Source organism: Bubalus kerabau, chromosome 6 (assembly GCF_029407905.1).
Source record: "Bubalus kerabau isolate K-KA32 ecotype Philippines breed swamp buffalo chromosome 6, PCC_UOA_SB_1v2, whole genome shotgun sequence".
Classification (NCBI taxonomy): domain Eukaryota; kingdom Metazoa; phylum Chordata; class Mammalia; order Artiodactyla; family Bovidae; genus Bubalus; species Bubalus kerabau.
In genome coordinates this window covers 23,791,699-23,814,128 of record NC_073629.1, presented here as the reverse complement: position 1 = coordinate 23,814,128, position 22,430 = coordinate 23,791,699, and the positions used below count along the sequence as shown (strand labels likewise).

Genomic DNA, 22,430 nt, shown 5'->3' with positions numbered 1-22,430 from the left:
TGTTTCCCACAGCCGTTCACCCAATGGCTTTAGCATCCTTCAAGCTTGCTTGTACCCACTGTTACTTTGATAGTTTAGAAGACTGATTTTCTGTTTCTAAAATTCCTTCTTTCTTAGTAGTGTGTCTTCTTGTATAAAGAAGAGGTGCCCTTTCCCTATCCTTTCTGTTCCTTTTGTTTGTTTATATCAGTATGAAGTAATGGGTTGTTTTTTTAAAAAAAATATTTTATTACCCGTTTCTGTCATTCTTCCACGTGATGACCAAATCATTTGGGATTTGGCTAATTGGAGCCCCTTCAAACTGTTTCTCTGTCCTTTCAATAATTCTTCATCAGTTTTTGATTACTTCCATACTTTCTGGCACAAGAAGATGTTATGTAATTACCTTTTTCTTTGCCTGCCTCAGCCCTGAAATTATCCATTATTTCAAGGAGCTCTCTAGTTCCTTTTAATGGGTAATGGCATTTATATACTAATATCTGGGCATAAGATAAGTTCATAACTTCAGGTATGTCCTTTGCTTCTAGGCCCTTTTAAGTGAAAAGAGCTAAGGATGTGTATGTGTGTGTGTATCACCTTTTGATACTGGTTCCTCTAATTCCAGTTTAACAGTAAAAGTTCTTTCTCTCCCTTATTTTATATTTATATCTCCCTTCTCCCAACATTGAGAAACCTGGTTACCTGTAACATCACTATATTTATATATTTGCCTAATACAGAAAAATAGTCTCAGAATGGCTATATGAATACCACTATCAAAAGTAAATCTATTAAATAATGTTTAAAATTTCTTTGTAATTCTTATTATCCTCAGAATATTTCCAACTGAGGATGTACAGTTGAATATTGGGCTCAAAAATTATTTGGATTAATTTTTTAAGTTGTATTCTGGGTGATTATCTTATCTATTTGCTGTTTAGTTGCATTCATTTTTGTTAGTATTCAGTTTGGGCTTTTTCTTCCTCATTATTGTTGAACTAACTTTACCCATTGATAATAAAACATTAAAATGGTTCCAAGCTCAAAAATAGAGAAAAGTGTACTCAGAAGCCCCATCTACTTCTCTGTCCTTTCTCTCCTGTTTTCACTCATCCTCTGAAGGCAACTGGTTTCATTTCTGAGGTATCCTTCCTGTGTTTCTTTTTACAGAAGTAAGCAGATTAATCCTATATGTATATGTAACACGCATACATCCCCTTTTCCTAACATAAAACATACTCCGTAGATGTATTCTTTTCTAAACAGCTTGTTGTACTTAATATCTTAGAAATCACTCCATATCAGTTCATAAAGATATTCCTCATTCTTTTTTACAGCTATATATAGAACTTCATCGTGTGGATATACTATACGTGTTCAATCTTCTTTTTATAGGCTTATAGATGGATTGCAGTGTTTTGTTATTACAAATAATGCTGCATAGAACATCCTGTGTATGTATGTCTTGTTGTTATTGAGTTGTATCTTAGAATAAATTCCTCAGAAACAAGGCAGCACAGATCGTATTATGTTGATACTGATTGTAACCAGCACTATGTATTCATCTTTAGGGGACTTGGATACAGTTGCGGGGCTGGAAAAAGAACTGAGTAATGCCAAAGAGGAACTTGAGCTCATGGCTAAAAAAGAGAGAGAAAGTCGGGTGAGTTTTCTAGTTAAGTCTAATTTCTAAGTTCCTATTTTTTTTTCAAAAGAGTTTTAAGTATTCAAGAGGGAGAGAACATATGTGTACCTATGGCTGATTCATGTTGATGTATTATAGAAATCAACACAACATTGTAAAGCAATCATCCTCCAATTAAAGGTAAATAAATTAAAAAAAAAAACTTTTTTAAAAAGGAAAGAGTAAAATTCTCCAAATATAATATCTGGGTCCAAATGCAAGTTGAGCCTTTTTTCTTTCTGGAGAAAAGTAGAAATTGCTTTATATATACATTATCGCACCAAGATGCACTTGTTTTTATAAATGAGGATTATTAAAACTTTTTAAGTGCTGAAAGAACACAGTTTTCTTTACCCACGTCTAACTGGAATAAAATAATTATAGAGGACTTGTGAAAAAAATGAAGTGCTATATAATTGCTGCTTATAATTATGACAGATCCATGAAATTAGTTTTAGAAACATAGAACAAGAGACATTCAAGAAAGATCCGTAATGTTTATTGAGAACTCGCTTTATGTTATGCACTGCACTGGGCATTTAAATTAGCACTAATATTTACAACTCTGCAAAGTAGGTTAATGTTGGCCGTATTTTACAGAAGAAGAAGCTGAAACACTGTTTTAAAAGATGAAGGAGAGGAATCATTATGTGGCTATAAAATACTAAAGCTACAATTTAAGCTCAGGTCTTCTGTGACTCAGCATGCTTCCTCAGAAGTCCTTTCCTGGAGCAGATAATTTTTCCCATCCATATGCTCTATTTCTAGCGACAGTTTTCATCATTTTCTTAGAAGAGGCCTCTCAGCCTTACAGAATCCCTTCCCCTTCTTCCTCCCTATACAACTAATTGTTTGTCTAACTTGGACGAAGAGAGAGGAAGCTTTAGGGACACAGTATAGGGTTACAGGCTAAAACTAAAAACCTTTATGTCAAGTGTCATGGGTCCCTAAACTAAGTTTAGTTGGCCAGTCTGTATAGCTCCTCAGTTTTTGTTCCACCTCTTTCCCATAGTTAGATCTATAATATAAAACCTGTGTTCATATTTGTGATGAAATTATCTTATTGTATTTCTTTTCATTACCACATCTCTCCTTACAAACAGAATCATGTTATATGACTCAAGTTTTGAGGATGTGAAATTGTGTGGTATTTTAAAAATACGAGTTTAAAAAAAAATCCCCTAGTTTCCCTCCTTTTCTAAAATTTCAGTTCTACCCTAGCCATTATGTTGTTCCTGTTTCTATCACATATACTCAATTAAGACTAATGTTTCTGGACTTCCCTGAGATCCCACATGCCATGCAGTACAGCCAAAAAAAAAAAAAAATTAAAAAAAACAAACCAATTTGGTATGTTTTGTAGTGCTAACAAAAAGTAGAGGACATCATTAAAACCACATTACAACTTCCTATGAAACATGCTTTGATATCACACGGTGTGGTTTATGGATCTGATCCAGTAGCTCACTATTCATGTTCTAGTTTTTATTTGCACTACTGGTTGATAATAATATGATATGGAAAAGCATCTGCTTCAGTGTCAAAATGTAACCATGACACCCACTGTTTCCTCTGCCCACTGACTTCAGGATTTCTTTCTCCACAGATGGAACTCTCTGCACTCCAGTCCATGGTGGCTGTGCAGGAGCAAGAGCTGCAGGTTCAGGCTGCTGACCTGGAGTCCCTGACCAGGACCATACAGATTAAGGAAGACCTCATAAAGGTCATTCAAAGCTTTTGAAAGACTCTTGGAAATGATTACAGCTCAGAATACCTTCACCTTCAAACAGCACTTAGATTCATTGAGTCCTGGTGCCATTGCTTGTCTTCTGGATGCAGTGCTTATTTGAGCCTCTTGGTGTTACCATATTCTCTCTGACTGGTATCAGAGTGGCTCAGATTTCATGAAGAAGCTATTGTTACTATCACAGCTTATTAATATCCCACTTAATGCATAGTAGATTATTTCAAGAGCATTTGTTCTTCTGCTGAATAGCATTTTTTTTTTCATTACTATCTTTATTACTAGTTTTTTTACTTTTAGGACCTGCAGATGCAGCTGGTTGATCCTGAAGACATCCCGGCTATGGAACGCCTGACCCAGGAAGTCTTGCTTCTTCGGGAAAAAGTGGCTTCAGTAGAATCACAAGGACAGGAAACGTCTGGAAACCGAAGACAACAAGTAAGCTATTGGAGTACAGGCCTTATTTTTACTGCAAAATAAGCAGTGAACAAGATGTCAGTTACTTATGATGGTGGCTGTTGCTGGAAGTTCATCGAGAATCTGTGCTCCCAAGTTCCCCTCCGTGGCCAGTAGCAGCCACAGGTGCTGCTTTCTAGCACGTGAGGTTCCATTGTAACTGCTGCCCCAGATCTGAACTTTCTTGAGTGCCAATCTTGTTATTAATCGAAAGACTGGTTTACCTGTACTCCTCCGTGTCTCTGTTACCATGTCTCTAGACACTAACTACTCATCTCACTCCAAACTGGCTTTAACACTACCAGTTCCCTTAAACAGGTTGCTGGTCATGCATTATCACAGGTCGTCTTCTTTCGAGCACTTTACTGTAGCTCACAGTGACACCTGTCTGTGACTGATGGATGTCTTTTCCCCAACTAGATATTAAGTTTGTCCTTAGAACCTGGCACAGAGAAGGGGCCCAGTTAATGTTTACTCAGTGGATGAAGAGCACTTGTGAGTCCTGCTGTCTGTGTCCCTCTTGCCCTGTCCTGGCTTTGTCACCCACTCCTCCCTCTTAGCCTGTCTCCTGTGTTTCTGGCTTTGTTTTCTTCTTTCTTCTTCTTCCTCCCATAGTTGAATTCTGCCTTATACAGTTTAAAAGATAAAAACTTTATGACAAATATGACATTGACTTGAAAACTGTAGCGTACTATATAGAAAGGTTAAGTCAGTAATGACATAGTGAGCTGTTTGAGTCATTGTCTGTGCTGATACCTTCTTTTGATCTCTTTCTCAGAATTAACTGTGGCTTCATGTTTCTGCTTGCGTGTTGCTTCACTTCTTTTTCCCCTCAGTTGCTGCTGATGCTCGAAGGACTGGTAGATGAGCGGAGTCGGCTCAATGAGGCCTTACAGGCAGAGAGACAGCTCTATAGCAGTCTGGTGAAGTTCCATGCCCATCCAGAGAGGTGAGAGAGTGACTGCATTTTTTCCTTTTATTCCTCATTATGTGAAGATGCCTACAGCTTACAAAGTGGGAAGAAAAAGAAAGTGGACCATTACTGGAGTCCAGTTTGTCATTCATTTTATGGATTCCTCTGAGCCTCAGCGTCTAAATTAAGTCAGGAATACTTCCTGTTTCATGTAGTTATTGCAAAGATCAAATGAGAATACATGTCAGGTGTCTCAGTTAGTACCTTGCATGTAGTAAGAACTTGTATATTTCTTTCATTTGTCTGCTCCTTGTCCTATTAAAGGCTGCTTCATTATATTCTAATAATAAGAGTAAGACTATTAAGGGCCCTGATATTCACTGAATGTCAGTGAAGAAAATATATTTGTTGTTATGGCTACTATTACTGCAGGATTACCAATAGCCATCATGATGAATCTGTTTTCCTGTACCTCTTAATTTTTGGTCATATATATTATTATCTTTCTGGTACATTTTCTGTTCTCTTTATTTTTTTTCTTGTTTTGCCTTCCCTCCTAGCCCCTTTCTTTGTTTCCTAATTTTTATTTTTGTCACTCTTCAGCTTTCTCTAATGTATTGCTGAGTTAAATTTGTTTTCTATCTCTTTCAAGAAAATGAAGGCAGAGGAAGGGTATGATAGGACCACTTGTGTTACTTGTTAAAGAATCTGACTCTTTGTGAACTGGATTCCTTCTCAAACTGTAAAGTTTGGTTAACAAATGACAAAACATACATCTTCAGTAGCAACCAACCCTACTTGGCTCAACATGAATTCAGTTTACAGTTAGTTTTTCCTGGGTTTTGGTTTTTCAGAGAAGGCAATGGCACCCCACTCCAGTACTCTTGCCTGGAAAATCCCATGGACGGAGGGCCTGGTGGGCTGTAGTCCATGCGGTCACTAAGAGTCGGACACGACTGAGGGACTTCACTTTCACTTTTCACTTTCATGCATTGGAGAAGGCAATGGCAACCCACTCCAGTGTTCTTGCCTGGAGAATCCCAGGGACGGGGGAGCCTGGTGGGCTGCCCTCTATGGGGTCGCACAGAGTCAGACATGACTGAAGCGACTTAGCAGCAGCGACGCATTCAGTTAGAAAATGAAATTTCTCCTAGTAACCTTATAGTGGTGTTAGCTAAATATTAGGAACTATAATTTTATGTCAGATTGGCCCAGAATCTCGGATAAAAGGACAAACTTTACAGAAAGCAGACCTTGCTAGTCTACCAGCAATGAACAGAGGTGCCACAACAAAGACCACATTCATTGCCTGTATTCTAGAGACACAGTAAAATGTGTCTCCTAGAGTCTCATGGCTCAGAGTGGCACTGTTGGCTCTTTGGAAGCATTTATGGACTCATTATGGGCTTCCCTGGTAGCTCAGTGGCAAAGAATCTGCCTACAATGCAGGGGACACAGGTTCGATCCCTGGGTCCAGAAGATCCCCTGGAGGAGGAAATGGCAACCCACTCCAGTATTCTTGCCTGGAAAATCCCATGGACAGAAGAGCCTGGGGGGCTACAGCTGTGCGGTTGCAAAAGAGTCAGACACGGCTTAGCAACTAAACAACAACAATGGACTCATTACATTGATGGCTAATTCATTTTCCTTCCATGTGTGGCATGTTTAATCAGCTCTGAGAGAGACCGAACTCTGCAGGTGGAACTAGAAGGGGCCCAGGTGATACGCAATCGGCTAGAAGAAGTTCTCGGAAGAAGCCTGGAGCGCTTAAGCAGGCTGGAGACCCTGGCCGCCATTGGAGGTGGGGAACTGGAAAGTGTGCGAGTTCATCACGAGCATGGCTTCTGAGCACTGGCGGGTCAGACTGCAGCCCGGGATGGAGACCCTTGTGTGCACTAACCAGAGAGCCCTGTCTGAACTAAACGGTGACTTACTAATGCTAGAACTGGCACAAGTGGCATCACCTGTGAGGTGAAACTCATTTTAGTCTACCTGTATTTCACTGTGCGTAACTGTCTCTAAGTTGAATGGTGGAGCTTACAAGGTATATTTGCACACTCTAAATCATTCCATTTTAGTTTCCTCACCCCCCCTTCCTTCTTTTCCCTTATCCCTTCTATGGGCCAATAAAGTTTATTCCTCCCCCACTTCCACAATCCATTTCATATATTCCATATCATGTCATAAATGCATGTGTGTGTATTTTTTTTGCCATTCGATCAACTCCTGCTCTTTGAGTGAGCAATTTTTTAATCAAAGGTTCAAGATGAGAGAGAGAGAGAGAATGAGAGTCCGTAAGAATGACTCTGCAGAAATGGTATAATCCTTAGAAGGTAATCAAAGCTAAGACTTGCAGTAGTAGACTGAAAGTATTGGGAAGGCCAAGTTAAAGAGCAGAGGCAAAGACTGTTAAAACATTTATAGTAAACCTTTACCTCTAATATTGTTTCAGAGTTGATTATTGAATGACAGTGAAAAGAGATTAGATGCAGGTTAAATTAATTTTTTTTTCTTTAAATCAAGCATATAATATTTAGTCAGAACATAACTTTAAGGAAGCTCCCAGGTCTTTCAGGGTCAGAATTCTCCACATAAAAGGATAATTTCAAATGTAATGTCCCTTTCAAGTTCAGTATTTCACCAAATAACTCATTATGGTCAGAATAGCCTACTTCTTGTAATTTTTTCATTGGTAGTGGCACTAGTTGGAGTACTATATTTTTGGCTTTTTAGTGCTTTTGCATTTCTCCATATTAAAACAACTAAGGCTTCTGGCTTTGATGTGTTTGAATGGTTTAGAAAGAAATGTCACACATCTTTCTAGGTTTTGGTCATTGTCTCAGTGTTTTGTTATTGCAACATGATGGCAGTCAGAAAGGAGGCCCTTTAGATTATACTTCTGGTATCTTAAATATCAATGTAATTGATATCTTAAATATCAATAAAAAATAACAGTAACCAAGGTTACTTTGGAGGTTTGCAAGCTCCTGAGATTTGTTATTTCTGCTGGGTATAATTTTCCTAGCTTAGAAGCTGAAGTTTCAGATTTTAAACATGGAATTTGGAACTAGGGATTGGGGCTCTTTAGCACCATAAATGGAACTGAGTACCCTTTCTAAACTACGTGAAGCACAATGGTTTTTCTTTTTTCCCTCCCATTTTTTTACATGATATTTTACTTCTTTCACATTCATGTGCTGACATGGCTTGTTTACATTCTAAATTCTGTCCAAGTTTCTGTAACCTCAGCAACACCTGTAACAGAGCATCACTCTAACGTGGACAGGGAAGAAAATATTTTCCTGGAGAAACACCCTGGAATTCTCTGATTGAGTAATTTGCAAAAGATTGTTAGCCGTAAGCTTCCTCTTAGATGGAAATGCTTTCCAGTTTTAATGGGCTTGCTTCGAAGGGAAAAGGCATCATTTAATAAAGGAGATAGGAAGTATAAGCCGAATCATCCATTTTTTTCTTAGTCTTCCAATTTTTAGTGACCCGTTCCTGCACAAAGGTTTTTGTAACATTCTAGAAGTAAAGAAACAGATAATCAAGCTGTAGAAACATCAACCCACCAACTAGCCTGTCATATGATTACAAGGCATTTAGGAAATGTCTTTTCTTATTTTTACTAATAGACCAGTGGTGCTAAGTTTCCTGTTAAGATTCAACCATGGGTGATATTTGGCTTCTAATGGCTCATAGAGATTACAGTAATTTAGGTAAGCTACTACTTCCGTTTCTGTCATCCTACAAGAGTAGGCATTTCCCTTGTTATCTTGAACAGTTGCTAAATGTCAGAAATGTTAAGGTAGTGGAATGAATAATGAGAAACCCAACTTCCTACCAAAAAATTAACAAAATACATAGATTGGGGGAGAAAGTAAATGAACTCTAGTCCTGATTTGGATCCTGAAAAGATGGAGTAACTTGTTCTGTAGTTTCTTACCTTTGATATTGGTCCTTAGGAAACATTTTAGAAAGTTAAGGGATTTAGTGGCACAGAAATTAGAAGTTTGATCTTAATACCATAGATGTGACTAAAAGCTGGTTCTGACTTTCTGGTCTATATAGTTGGAATAAGGCTTGTGAACAGTGCCAACTGGAGAGAGTTTGCCAGTCTAACAATTTTGTGTGATATTTTGGCATCTTATTAGAGAATATGGTTCTAATGAATTTTGCTCTGTATCCCGCAGGTAGTTGATGCTTTGGCCCCTTCATTCATGTACTCGTATTTAGCATGCTATAATAAGATTCCACTCCCTCCTTAGGAGCGCAGACCTTTTCTTTTACTGAATTGTTCTACCTTTGCCAGGAGTTTTTCAATATTACAGTAACTTTAGATAAAGCCTTGTGTGCTTATAGAACCTTGTGTTTGAAGGGGGAAAAAGGTGAAATAAAATGGAGTTAAATTCTCACTCAGACTATGCTTAATTGGAAACAGAACTTAAATTCAGAAGAATCTGAATTTGGTAGATTTGATAGTATTGATAGATTTGGTCTTTCACATATTTCCTTTCTGGTTGTAATGGTTGTAAGAGGTCAGGGTAATTGAAGTCTATATAGTTTTTAGGAACTAAAGAGTTGAAAAGGACCTCCAAGAAGATTTATATAATGAGTGAAATGGAAGTCCTTTTGATAGATATTTCCTTTAAACTCTTTTCTATTACAGGATTAAACTGTATCATTGAAGTCTGATCATTGATAATACCTAGTATAAATCAGCATTTTCTGGTGTTCTCTTTTTAACTATTTAGTCAACTTACAGTAACTTTTTTGAAAAGGCCTGATGGGACTGTTTTAATATTGTCAGCCTTTAACTCTTATCCTTAACCCCCCTCGCGCCCCCTCCCACACCCACTTCTCTTCATTCATTTGTGGACAGCAGCAGTATTTTCATTTCTTCTGCTTCCTCATTTGTATTTTTAAAAGATTTGTCTTTGTCATTATGTACAGTCAGAGATCTGTGAAAGAGCAAGAAAATCTTGACCTGAATAGGATAGTAGATCCAAGCCGTAAGTTTCCTGAGGAGGTTCTTTAGTTTATTCTACTTGCACCATTTATACCTAAATGACCCCAGTGGCAGATTTCTATAAAAGGCCTATCACTGTTATGCTTGCTTACACTTCTAATCCAGTGTCTGGTTGAGAAGTTTGGCTCACAGCTTCAAAACAGTTCAAGAAAATTGATTTCAGTTCTCTCTGCTTCAGTCATCTTCTTCCTCTCTCTGCTTCAGTTGAATCTAGAATCCTCTGATTAGGACAAGGAGAAACAGATCAGATTACACCCCAAATTGCTCCTGTCATTGAGGTATAAGTGACCTACCTAAAATCACTTCCCTTTGGAGTGTAAGCCCTAGAGGAAACAGTTGTTTAATACCTTTGCTTTCTTTGAGCTAGTATTAGAAAACTCTGGTTCCTGTTGATATGATCAAGTTATTGTTTTCTGACTTACTGGTCATTTTCTTTCTTTCTTTCTTTTTTTTTTTTTGAAGTCACAGAATCTTCACATCCCTGAAAAACTTAAGTTGCTTCTTCAACTAGGGTCTCACTAGTAACTCTGCAGGTTTGCAGCCAATGTGCAGGGATATGTGACAAACTTTGTAGAGAGTAGGGAAGGAATATAGTGACTCACACACTTTTAAAGTCCATTTTCCATCCTGCCTTGTAGAAATGGTACTAGAGGTGTGATAAGTGAAATTAGCTTTGGTTTTCAGATACTAATATCCTGTGAGACACAAACATTTAGAGAATTTTCTCTCATTTCTCTTTGAGGTGAAGCTCAGAGAGCTTTTATTCTTCTACCTTTGGTACTGCAGAATCATTTGTACTGCAGAAAAAATAGCTGGAGATACGAAGTTTATATTAGGCAACCCAATAAGAAAAACAAGGAATGAGTCCACAGGCCAGGAGGGCAGAATAATTTCTTTGGGGTGATAGTTTCTATTGTCTTAAAGCATTTTAGAATATGGATTTAAGCCACCTTGTCACTAGGCATTTGGAGCAATTAACTTTAAGTCATTTTTATTACAATTAAAAGACAATCATATAGATTGTAAGTAGTGTGAGTATTGACAGAAGGTAAGTCCTCAACTTCTTCCCATATCATCACTGAGCCAGGATAAATTTCCCAAATAAAAAATCAGTGTTTGCAATTTGCTTCCAACAAAGGATGGGAAGCGGAAGAGAGACATTAAACTGTAGTGCTAACAATACTAATTTTATCAGATTTCAAATAAGAGTAATTAAACTTATAAAGTGATATACTAATTCTTTTTGCATTACTTTCCCTTTTTGTTATTTAAAGTCAAATTCCAGAAATAAAAATCTTTATCATACTGTTTTCTTCTTGCTAAAGCTGGAAGGACAAAATAAAAAGTTCAGCAACATCAGAAAATGTTTGATCTAAAATAATAATGAAGAGTATGGTTGTTAAGTACATGAACCAAACCGACTTCCTTGTTCCCTTTGAGAACTCATGATTGTCCAGCAAATGCATGTAGATTTGTTTTTAGTGTATAACATGAATAGACAGTGCTTCCTTTTGCAATTTCAAAATAATTGCTTTGAAATACCCCTCTCACTCTGTAAACTTTAGTGGCATGTGTATATACAAGTATGTTTTATAAACCATGAATTTGTGTGTTTCCACTAAGTATGATCAATTTGATAATAAAAGCAGGTTTACTTTTTACCACTTAAAGTTTTGATCTTAGGGCTGTTGAGGAAAATGTGATTCATAACAATTTAGATGAAGAAGGAAGTAACATGTTACATCCAGTAACTGGGCACTAGATCCTTTTAGGCCTATTTACCCACCAAAACAAGCTGTAAGTTTTCATTTCTTCATGGCACTGTGTTGTGTTAAACTGTGTTAACATTTGTGCTAGCATGGAGCATGTACTTTTCTATATATAAGTGTTAGAATTTCAGCTATTTTAGTTGAAACACAAAATTGTTACTTATCCAATAAAAGTATCAAAGGCCAAACAGTAATTATTTGGTTTCATTCTTAAAAGATTAATGAGAAAAGTAGAGAAAGCTCTTTATCTTTTTTTTCCCCTTATAGGAGAACCAGTCTATTGATGATTGTACTAAAACTCCAAGTTAAATAAGGCTCTGAAATAAGTGAATGCCTTTGTATTTATTTAACTAAAGGAAGGAAGCAGAAGAAACCTGAATTTTTCTACTCTCAAGGAAATGAAGCTAAAGAAACGGCATTAAACTTCCCCTAGAAATGTGAAATGGATTACTTTACCTTAAAAAACCCTTCCTGCTCTGCTTGCTGAAGGAGAGTAGTGGAAAGTGGGATGAAAGTTTGAGGAGCCTATTGTTATGAGCTATCCGGGAGATAGTGAAAGACAGGGAAGCCTGGCATACTACAGCTCATGGGGTCTCAAAGAGTCAGACACAGCTGAGCAACTGAACAATTGTTATGATGGGTGGTGCTGTCCCTGTGTATGTTCTGGAAAGGTCTGTTTCTTGTGTTCTTTGAGGAACAAAGAGATCATAGAAGGAAGAATTCCTTGATATTACAGAATTTTAAGTCACTGAAAACAGTTGCCTTCTGAATTATAAGCTTGTAAGCTGGAAGGGTACCTAAGAGATACTGTGATTTAAAGACAAAGATACACCATAAAGGAACTTGACTGCAGACACGTGTTTTGTTGTTTTTTTTTTTCCCCTAGCTACTTTGGTTCTAATATTAGAATGTCTAGTTAAAGAATTTTATTTCTCAGGAGAAGCTTATGGAAGACTCTATGAAATCTTAGTTTTCTTATGGTTCTAGAAGGGAATGGATGCAGGTAAAATTGCCGTTTGATAGGAGACCTTTTTTCTTTGATCCTCTCATGTAGGATCATAATATTTAAGTCATCAATAGTTGGTTCATGAGGTGAACAGGTGAAAGTTCTTATAATTTCATGGTACAGTGCCTAAGAGTGAGAGGGAGGTGGGCCTGGAGGACATAAAGAGCCTGGCACTGACGGAAAAACAGCCAGGCACTTGTTACTGCAAACTTGTTCATGCTATAAAGTTTAGCTCTTTAAATCACGTTTCAAAATTAGTCAGCTATGACTCCTGTGTTCTGAGTAACTTTATGGGAAAATATTATTCCTTTTCTGTTTGTTGCATATAAATGTCTTAAAAAGAACACAAGAATGACCGTAGAGTAGAATTTGGAGAAAATGGTCTTGTTGCAGCCCAGTTGGGGCTCATTACTGAAGAATTAAAATAACACTTCATGACTTTCCCTCAAGGCTTATTTGTGCATGGTGGAGTTTTAAGGAGTTATTATTTAATGATGATTAATCCTATTTGTTAAAAGACCTATTCAAGAGTTCATCTTAATCTACTGATCTGTGTTTTTTTCAACTGTCTTGCAAAGTAGGAAGAACTTAAAAGAGTGTTACTTCAAACCTCCATAGTGAGCAGTGAAGAGGTAGACTTAAGATCAAATAGACTTAAGATCATCCCCTGAAAACACTGTTGTTGTTTGGTCACTCAGTTCTGTCTGACTCTTATGACCCCCATGGACTGTAGTCCACCAGACTCCTCTGGAAGTCCATGGGATTTCCCAGGCAAGAATACTGGAGTGGGTTGCCATTTCCTCCTCCAGATCTTCCCGACCCAGGGATCAAACCTGTGTCTCCTGCATTGGCAGGCGGATTCTTTACCACTGAGTGTTCTGTTGAGTACATTTAGGTTCTATGCCCTTTTTCAACTCTCTACTTTCTAGCACATAAACCAGTTTGCCAATAATATTGTAAAATAGTAATAATAAGGAATATACTGAGTGTATGCCAAGCACTGTTTCAAGCACTTCAAAGGCACCAAACCCTTTATAGCTGAAAAGTGTATGGAGTGGATATTACTATTAACCCTAAGAAGTGAGGGAACTAAGTTATGAAAAGGATTTGTCTAAAGTCACGTAACTAATGATGCAAGCAGAAATCTAACCTAGACAAACTGGCTCTAGAGTTCATGTTCTCAATAAGTATGCCATCCTCAACTTAAAAAGCACAAAAGTATGACTTTTTGCCTCTGTGATAAAAAAGACCTTATATTTTCATACCACTTAAATTTTGCCCAAAGATTTTAAAGTATTGTATTTTAGAAGTTTATTTCTATGTACTTTATAGAGTCAGATAGTTGATAGAAAATAATGCTTCAAGAGAGGGAAGTTTTGGTAGCACCTCCTTCTGTGTGATTCAGGGCCTTGAAACTCGGGAGAACCACAACTTGAGAACTATTATTGAAGCCTCAAATAAAAGTTTTTAATAAAATTTCCAGTCTAACATGTAAAACTTACCCTGGAGATCGAGAGGCAAGTTAAATTTGAATGAACAGGTTCTTAGCTTTCAATAGTTCTAAAGATGGCAGAACATTTTATTTCATATTTATCAAACATTAGCAATAACTTCATCAGTATAAAGTATAGCACCTTTAAATTAGAAATTTATGGTTCTGAGAAGTGTTTTGTTGCTTTGTAAAAGCTTAGAAAAGGGTATTCTCCACCAAAGGGAAGTTCTTACTGTCATTTTAAAAACCAGGAATGGTAACAGCAGAGGCTGTCTACTGTAAACTTATGGGTAGGACTTTGTGTGGGATAAATTATTTCAATATTTTATATATATATATTTTTTTAATTTATCCCTCAAACAAACACATTCAAAAAATCCTTTTGCATTCAAATTAGTAAAGGCTGAGGTACCTGTCAAGCTGCCCTGAAGGAAGTACCGCAGACTGCTGCTGCTGAGAAAATGAATAAGGAAAACAAAACCCCTATGCAGTAGAGTGTCAGGATGAAATGGGCATTTTTGCTTTGTCTCCGTTTAACTCTTGATGAAGTCAAAATCATGGTATCCTGCCCCAGAGTGAATTAAAGAGAGAACATTATTAGAAAGGCAGATGTGGCATCAGAAAGGTCGACAAAGGTAAGTGGAGGGCAGAAAGGGTTAGACAGAAGCCTTCAAGGCCAGTGACAGTCACCCTTTCTAATCTTCACTTACCTTACTTCTGGAATCCTGTTCAGGAATCATCGTAGGATGTGAGCCCAGTGTGGTATGGTGGGGGTGAGAATCCTGACCTCACAGAGCTGAACTTTCTTCAACCACAGGATTATTCTTTTCAACACTCAGAAGGGAAACAATATGAAAAGTGTGTTTTTTAAGTCTGTCACTGAGTGGAACAATTCATTTTCTTTGTAGAAAAAGAAAAAAAGGTTCTGATCTCTATATTGTTCAAGGAACAGTGAACAATAGTGTTCAAAGTGAGCATAATACAACACAGTTGTCCTCAAGTGAATTAGCACCCTGGGTTCAATGAGTTCCCAAAGCAGCCACAGCTTAGGAAGTGTGTTCATTCACCTCTAGAAAACCAGTGTCCTGAATGAGATGGTTCTGGGGCTGGTTTAAAAAAGTAAGTATTGGAAATCTCTGTTGTACAGCAGTCTGCCACAGAGCTCTAAAGATGCTGAGTGGTAAAGGTGTCCCCTTGTGAGCAGGGCTTTGCTGAATAGGGTACTGCCTTGGTCCAAGGTGAACACAACATTCACGGTAAAGATCAGCAAATGAGTCATAAAATTAAGCTGTTAGGACAACATGCTTTTAGTACTTTTTCATGAGATTGGCTGGGGCCATTGCAAGTACCCTGGCATAACCTTGCAGATGCCGAGAGATGGAGTGTAGGTGTGAGCTGGCCTGCTCATCTTACCTGTAGAGGGTAGTGAATGCTCATTATTTATGCAGAGCCTTTCATTCATGGTGTGTGAGCTCAGGAGCAGGTTCTCTGCTCTTGGAGGAGGAGACAAAAATCTGATTTGTCACCAGAAGGAACAGTGAGTGGTCTCTGCCTGAAAGTCCAGAGACTTGCCATCTTGGCATAGCTCTTATACAGGGCTAGCTATAGCTATGTAACTGTGGTCAAGCCACCTAATCTCTGAGGCTCAGGTTACTCAGTGGCCAGAAGAGGAGTTGTAACAGGTTGGTTTCTGAGGCCAGGGTCAGAACTGGATCTCAGGGTTCTCTAACTTGTGCAGGTTCTGTAAGACCCAAGGAGTATCAACGATACATTTTCTTTGGTGTCCAGATGAATTAACCATTATAAATTCCTACATTTTCAGAAGAAATCAGTAATGTGAGTGATAGGTCTTAATCTAAAATTTGATGAACAGTCTTATTTTTACAGATGTGGAGAAGAAGGAACACCCTATATTTGTGCTGTCTGAAATGGCAGCCACCAGCCAAGTGTATGACTATTTGAATTACATTTAAAAAGATAGACAGACAAACATTGGGACTGTTATAAGCAAAAAGCTTAATGAAAATTCTTTTAAGCAGTATCCATAGTTTCAGATACAAAATTATGAATAGTGTTTGTATTGCTACTAATTCTCTCAGTGCCAGCCAGAATTTCTTCAAACAGATTAGACATAACAGGATAATATTTTTATAAAAGAATATTTTACTTTTAGACGTTTGAAAAAAAATCATTTCCCCGGGCTCGGTAGCCACGTGTGACTAGTGTCTACTGAACTGAACAGCAGAGGCATAAAATTGCAAAAGCTTCTGTCGGTCAGCACTGCCCTAGACGTATATCTAGACCATGAACTGCAGCTACTTGTCCCTTGGTGTGGGGCATAGATGTTTGTGTACCAGGGTGACTGTGTTCATTTTTGGTGAGTGAATGAATGGATTAAATTCCTTTTAGACAAAATGGTGCGAGAAACCCTTCAGGCACAGGATGTTGGCATTGGACAAGGGTTTGAGGGCGATGGGAGGAGGGGAGGTAAGAGGAGGGGGTTAGGAAACGGCTGAACCATTCTCGGCCCTGGAGCTGGACTAGACCTCAGCTGCTGTAGGACAGAAGACCCTTGCAGGAAGGTTCCTCATCGAGGTAATCACCCCATGCACGACTGATCCCAACAATGGAAACGTGGGAGGAGCAGGGCTGCCCCGATACCAAGGAAATCGGGGACCCTCTCCGCACTCAGTGATGGGAAAAATTTGTCACATTGGGTCCATGTCACAATAGGGAAAATTATTACATAGGGGCAGGAAGGAAATAATTCAGGGTTTCTGGAAATAAGTGAGAGGGGTAACCACTTAGTCCGGCAGTCTAACAGCTGTGCAGTTGAAGCCAGCTTACCTTTTGAGGTTTAAGCTGGAGTGTTAGTAACAAAGTATCAGTGATGACTTTTCTACAGTGTTGGTGCTGCCTTCCCTGTCCGCCCTTCTGGCAAGGGGACCACTCTGGAGGGAAAGGAAGAAATCAGAGGTGGATGGCAAAATGAGTGTAATCTAAGCTGCTGTCTGGAAGGCACCTGCGAAGGGAGTCACCTTTCTCTTCTGGACCCACTCCTAGGTACAGCTGCAGGGGACGACACGGAGGATGCGAGCACGGAGTTCACCGACAGTATCGAGGAGGAGGCTGCACACAACAGCCACCAGCAAGTAAGTCCAAGCTAGGTCCTGGGGTCCCGGGGTGGAGGGCTCAGAGCCCTTCAGGGACTGGTGGTCTCCTGCAGCCACCGTGGGCCTGGCGTGAGAAGCTCTCTTTGTGCATAAACCACTTCCCTGTCTTCTTCCTGCTCTCCCCAAGTTTCCCAGCCACCTTTCCAACCCCCATTCTCACTCCATTTTTCTTTCCAATCCACCCTTTTTGCTCCTTGTATCTCGTGCTCCTGCTCCCTGCCCCTTCCTGTCCTCCTTTGCCCCTATGTACCATCTATAGCTATAGCTTCAGAAGGATTTTTACTCACAACAAAACCATGGACACTTACCATCTTGGGCTTTTGTAACCGAAACACATCCCAGAAGACAGTCACCAAAGGGCCACTTGGGGAGGTGGCAGGCCTGGCCCCTGCTTCAGGAGAGTCCTCTCTGAGGAACTACAGAGGACTGGAATGCCTCCAAAACCAGGCTCATTCTCGGGGAAGTCTCACTATATAAAAGAGAACTTTGTTGGGCACCTGACTGCTCAAGTGGTGATGAGTCAGTGACCAGCAGATGACACTTCAAGAGCAAGCCCTGGTCGGACCTCAGAACGTGGTACCCAAGGCTGAAACATTGTTCTCATTGACCAGCAGTGAAAGTGTAACCAGCATTTTCTCGAGTTCATGGGTAGAATGTCCTGGACTTCAGTCACCAAGAGTGATCCCATAGCATCCACTGGAACGCCTCTGTGTCTTCACCTTGCCCAGGGACATTTGGCAATCCCATGTCCTAAAGGGACCGGGCGTATAGATTTTTTCAGGAGCAAGTGGATCATTGGTATCTGTCGTTCTGCAGAAGCAGCTGGGTGTTTCCAGAGATAGCTTCCTTGGAGCAGTTGGAAAACTGGGGGGGAAATGAGTCTGCCTCTTCATCTCCTGCACAAGAAAAAGACGTGGCACATATAATAATCCTACAGAAAGACCCACTTGAGCAGGACCCAAACCTCACAGGATTGGGCACAGTCTTTGACTCTTGAGGACATAAGCAGTTGTCTGAAACACCTCCCGTTCTCAACACAGTTTCTCTACCTTCTACCAAGACCCTCTTTGTGTTGCTCTAAACACACCTGGCCCTAACTTCTCCCTTGAGTTCCTGCATGAGCTCCACTTCTCTTTTTGCTTGGACAGCTTGTGAGTCCTCCTAACCAATGCTTGTAACTTTAATTATGTGCTCCGTTGCCCCTCTGGGCCAATCCCTCGCCTCGCCTCTCACTCCCTGATTGCACTGAGGATCTTGGGTGGGAGAGAAGGGTCTGCAGGATGTGAAAGTATCCACTCTCACACGGAGCTTGACTGGGATGTCAGCTGTTAAGCTGACACTGATGGTTATTAACTTCAGAGTATATGAGCAGGAGCCGGAGATATGGAAAGAGCCAGATGTGGTCCAAACTATGCGTGATAGTTCTCTACTCTGATTCTCAGTTATAGGCAGACTGGTTTGTAAAGTCACTTCTTCCTCAACCTTCTTTTTCCTATAGCTGAGAGTGGAGAAATGATCAGACTACATTTTGAGGTCAGTCCAACCCTGGAATAAATTGTTACACTGGGGCATTTGTACTTGCCTTGCAGTGTCTTCCCCATCCCTTGGCATGTGTTCAGTTGCTTCAGTCGTGTCCGACTCTTTGCAACCCCATGGACTGTAGCCTTCCAGGTTCCTCTGTCTATGGGATTCTCCAGGCAAGAATACTGGAGTGGGTTGCCATTTCCTTCTGCAATCACTTGGCATAGGAGATACTTAATAAATTAGACAAGTAGTTATCTGTTGGATGAAAGAATATCTTGGGTAAGCACTGTTTTTCTTTGCATCTCCTTTCCTTGAGAGTCAATCTTCAGTTCTGGGAAGGAGGTATGTGAAATCATTGTAAACTTACAGCAAGTTTTCTGAAGGTTGTGGGCATGGTTCTTCTGCTACCAATTCAATAAAGCTTGTTTTGTCATAACTGTCTTGTGTCCAGATTCTCAAAAATGTATCTGCTTGTTTCCAGGGAACTGGTCCCTTAAGGTTGTGCTCTGAGCTTCTCCTAGTTATGTCCTTGGGAGTAGACCTTATTCTCAACACCAAGCTCCCTTCCTGCCTCAGGCATACACACACGTCCCCTTATAAACATATCCATCCAACTTTATGTTCCTTTTAAGGCAAGAACCAACTCTTGGCCAAAGCATATTGCTCCATCTTTATTTTTGGACTCACCCTCCTCAGGAAGTTTCAGGTCTGGCCATAATGGTAATTTCCCCCAGGTACCTCTCTCACAATTCCATTCTCAATCAAATGTAAAATCTATAATACCTAGGAAATCCTGTGAAAGAAACTAATCATCATTGTCTTTCTTCATTTGAACTTTTGCAATAGAGAAAACTAATCAACAGTCACAAATGCAAAGGAGAGAAAGGCAGTGATGAACTTGAAAAAGGGTCATTTTTAATACCTTAATGCTGTCTGAGAACTGAATACATTGTGGGAGGTATGGAGCAATAGGGCTAAAACAAAGCCATTCTATTCAAATAAGAGATCAGGTTTGCACATTGACTTCTGTGGGGCAAATGGAAAAACCAGCACACCAAAAAGTTGAATTATAAAATGGAAGCAATAGAACAGAAAAATTAGGAAATGAGAAAAACAACAACAGCAACAATAATTTATGCGATATAATTAACAATAGAACCAAAGGATTCATACCACTATTGCATACACTGACACCCTGGGGTTTTGCTTGAGGAAAAACAATAGAAATATTAGCTTCCCATAGATGATAAAGAAAAAATAATTAAAATGCTAGATCCAGAATCACTTTTCATGCATTTACATTTAAAATTTAAAGACAAAGCAGCCAAAATAAACTCCCTTGGACATTGAAATATGAAAAGTCAGATTAGCCTGGGAACAAATCAGATCTCTGTTTTCTCATTTAAAAGTAAGAAATCAGACCAGATAAACCATATGGTCCATTCTGGTATTAACATTCCATGTGTCTTATTTTCTCTTCATGTACACCTGTGGTGGGTTCATTTTGATATTTGGCAAAACTAATACAGTTATGTAAAGTTTAAAAATAAAATTAAAAAATAAATAAATAAATAAATAAATAAATAAAATAAAGAAAGCCAGTGTATTTAAATCAATAAAAGATAACATACATCCAGAAGGCACTTAAAAAATAGATGGCATCATTAAAATTAGACATTATTTTTAAGCAGAAGGAACCCTTAAGGTTTCCCTGGAGTAGGAAATGCCAACCCGCTCCAGTATTCTTGCTTGGAAAATTCCATCAAGAGAGGACCCCTGTCTTTGGGGCCCCAAAGAGTCAAACACAACTGAGCAACTGAGCACCCTTTATTAACAGCAAAGAATAACTGTGTCCATATGCAAGGCTGATGGCAGTGTTTATTTTAGGTAAGTTAGTTGCAAAGAGTTTATGTAGAAAGATAATGTCACATAATTTAAATGAAAGGTTAGGTCATAAGCTTTCAAAAGTGGTTTTATCCAGTCCTCCTCCTTCATTTTGTCCCAAGTGCTTCGTGGCACATGCAGGGATGGCCATCAGTCTAAGCCTGGCAGCAGAGCCATAGAGACATTCTCAGGAGCCTCCCAGATCTCAGGCTTACAGCTGCAGGTGGGATTGGTGCTGGGAAATGAGCACACGTGGGCAGCTTCTCCTTTCTTCCTTGAGAGGGCGGAACTTGCACATCTCTTCACAACCTCCAGTGCTGTGCTACTAAACGCTTTACACATACACACCATGAATCAACCCCACCACACACCTGAAGCCTAGATTTTAACATGCTGTTACGAGGTCCAAAGCAACAGTCAGTGGCTTTGAGCCAAGCCAAGCAGATCTATTAATCACTGATTCATTTAAGCTCCTCTGAGCCCTGTTTTGTTCAATATATTCCTGATCTAATTGAAGGAATCAAGTATATAATTAATTCTACAAGTCATTCCTAATCAAGTGGCCAAAGAGTCGGACACGACTGAGCGACTGATCTGATCTGACATGATTTATGGAGATGCACATAAATATTTTGATGATGATTGTAAGTGGTCCTTTGTAGCCAGAATGAATTTGTGACAGGTACAAGTCAGTATATTTATAGAGAGAAAACATGACCCAGAAATAGCTGTGTGGAGAGGTGGAAAATTGGGAGGTCAAAATCAACTTGAAGTTAAGCAAAACCCCAAAATGCTGCCGCTGAAAGGAAAAAGAAGCCATTATAACATTGGGATATAAAATTAATATTTGACAGGAAAGAAATTCATGTACTAAAATAATTGGTCATACACTAAGTAGATTATCATACTTGGGTTTTGGTTTCTTTAAAGAGCATGATGAAAAAGCTGGAGAGGCCCCTAAGACAAATAGTAAAAAAGTTTAAAAGTTAAAAAATTGTTATTTGAGGAAAAAACCATACAGTCTGCTTTTGTTAAAATCTTAAGGAGTAACTTCAAGAGTATCTTCAAAAACCAAATTGTTTCTGCTTGTTTTCTTCTCACTTGCTTAGATCTGTAGAGACACTTTGGCTGGCAGCACCACCACAGAGTGTTAGCCAACAGGGAAGGTGGTTGCTAGACAGGTGGCCTCATTTTATTTTATTTTTAAAATATTTTATTCAACTTTCTGTTTTATATTGGGGTATAGCCAATTAACAATGTTGTAATAGTTACAGGTGGACAGCGGAAGGACTCAGCCGTACATGTACATGTATCCATTCTCCCCCAAACCCTCCTCCTATCCCATCCCATCCCATCTAGGTGATCTCAACTTTAACTTCTCACCAACTATAGATTGTGATTCTCCTGCTGCCAATGAAATTAGTTCCTTTGTCTTACCTGTAACTCCACCCATACCCCATTTCTCTGGTTATGACTCCTGAGTGCCCAGATCCTTCCTCATAATCATCCTTGTCAGAGTCTGAGTTACAGACCCAGCCTCAGGCTTTGAGCTCTGGTATCTTAGCCATGATATTTGCAATCAAGGGCTCGAGTGTTGTGGAACTGATGAAGCTTTTTGTCTTGTAAGAAGGCTCCCAAGGAACTCTGTCCCCCCAGAAAGAGAAGAATCAAGAGCATCCACACTCTCCAGTCCTCTCTAAACCTCATCTGTTCGCATTTGTTTTAAGTTTGTTGTGTGCTTGTGGTTTTTCCTCACCCACCTGTGCAATTTCTTCCT

The 22,430-nt window shown here is 39.2% G+C and overlaps 1 protein-coding gene across 11 annotated transcripts in view; it reads left to right on the top strand.

Moving 5' to 3' along the window:
• Positions 1-22,430, top strand: part of PDE4DIP (phosphodiesterase 4D interacting protein) — a 238,489-nt gene that overhangs the window by 180,817 nt on the left and 35,242 nt on the right. For all 11 annotated transcript variants that reach the window (XR_008715612.1, XM_055584577.1, XM_055584581.1 and 8 more), the window contains 6 exons: positions 1,551-1,642; positions 3,270-3,386; positions 3,708-3,845; positions 4,700-4,812; positions 6,450-6,577; positions 17,136-17,224. Coding sequence is in view for 10 of the 11 variants with exons in the window: in XM_055584577.1 (XP_055440552.1) it covers positions 1,551-1,642; positions 3,270-3,386; positions 3,708-3,845; positions 4,700-4,812; positions 6,450-6,577; positions 17,136-17,224 (677 nt within the window). In the remaining variant the exon portion in view is untranslated. The remainder of the gene's footprint in view (positions 1-1,550; positions 1,643-3,269; positions 3,387-3,707; positions 3,846-4,699; positions 4,813-6,449; positions 6,578-17,135; positions 17,225-22,430) is intronic.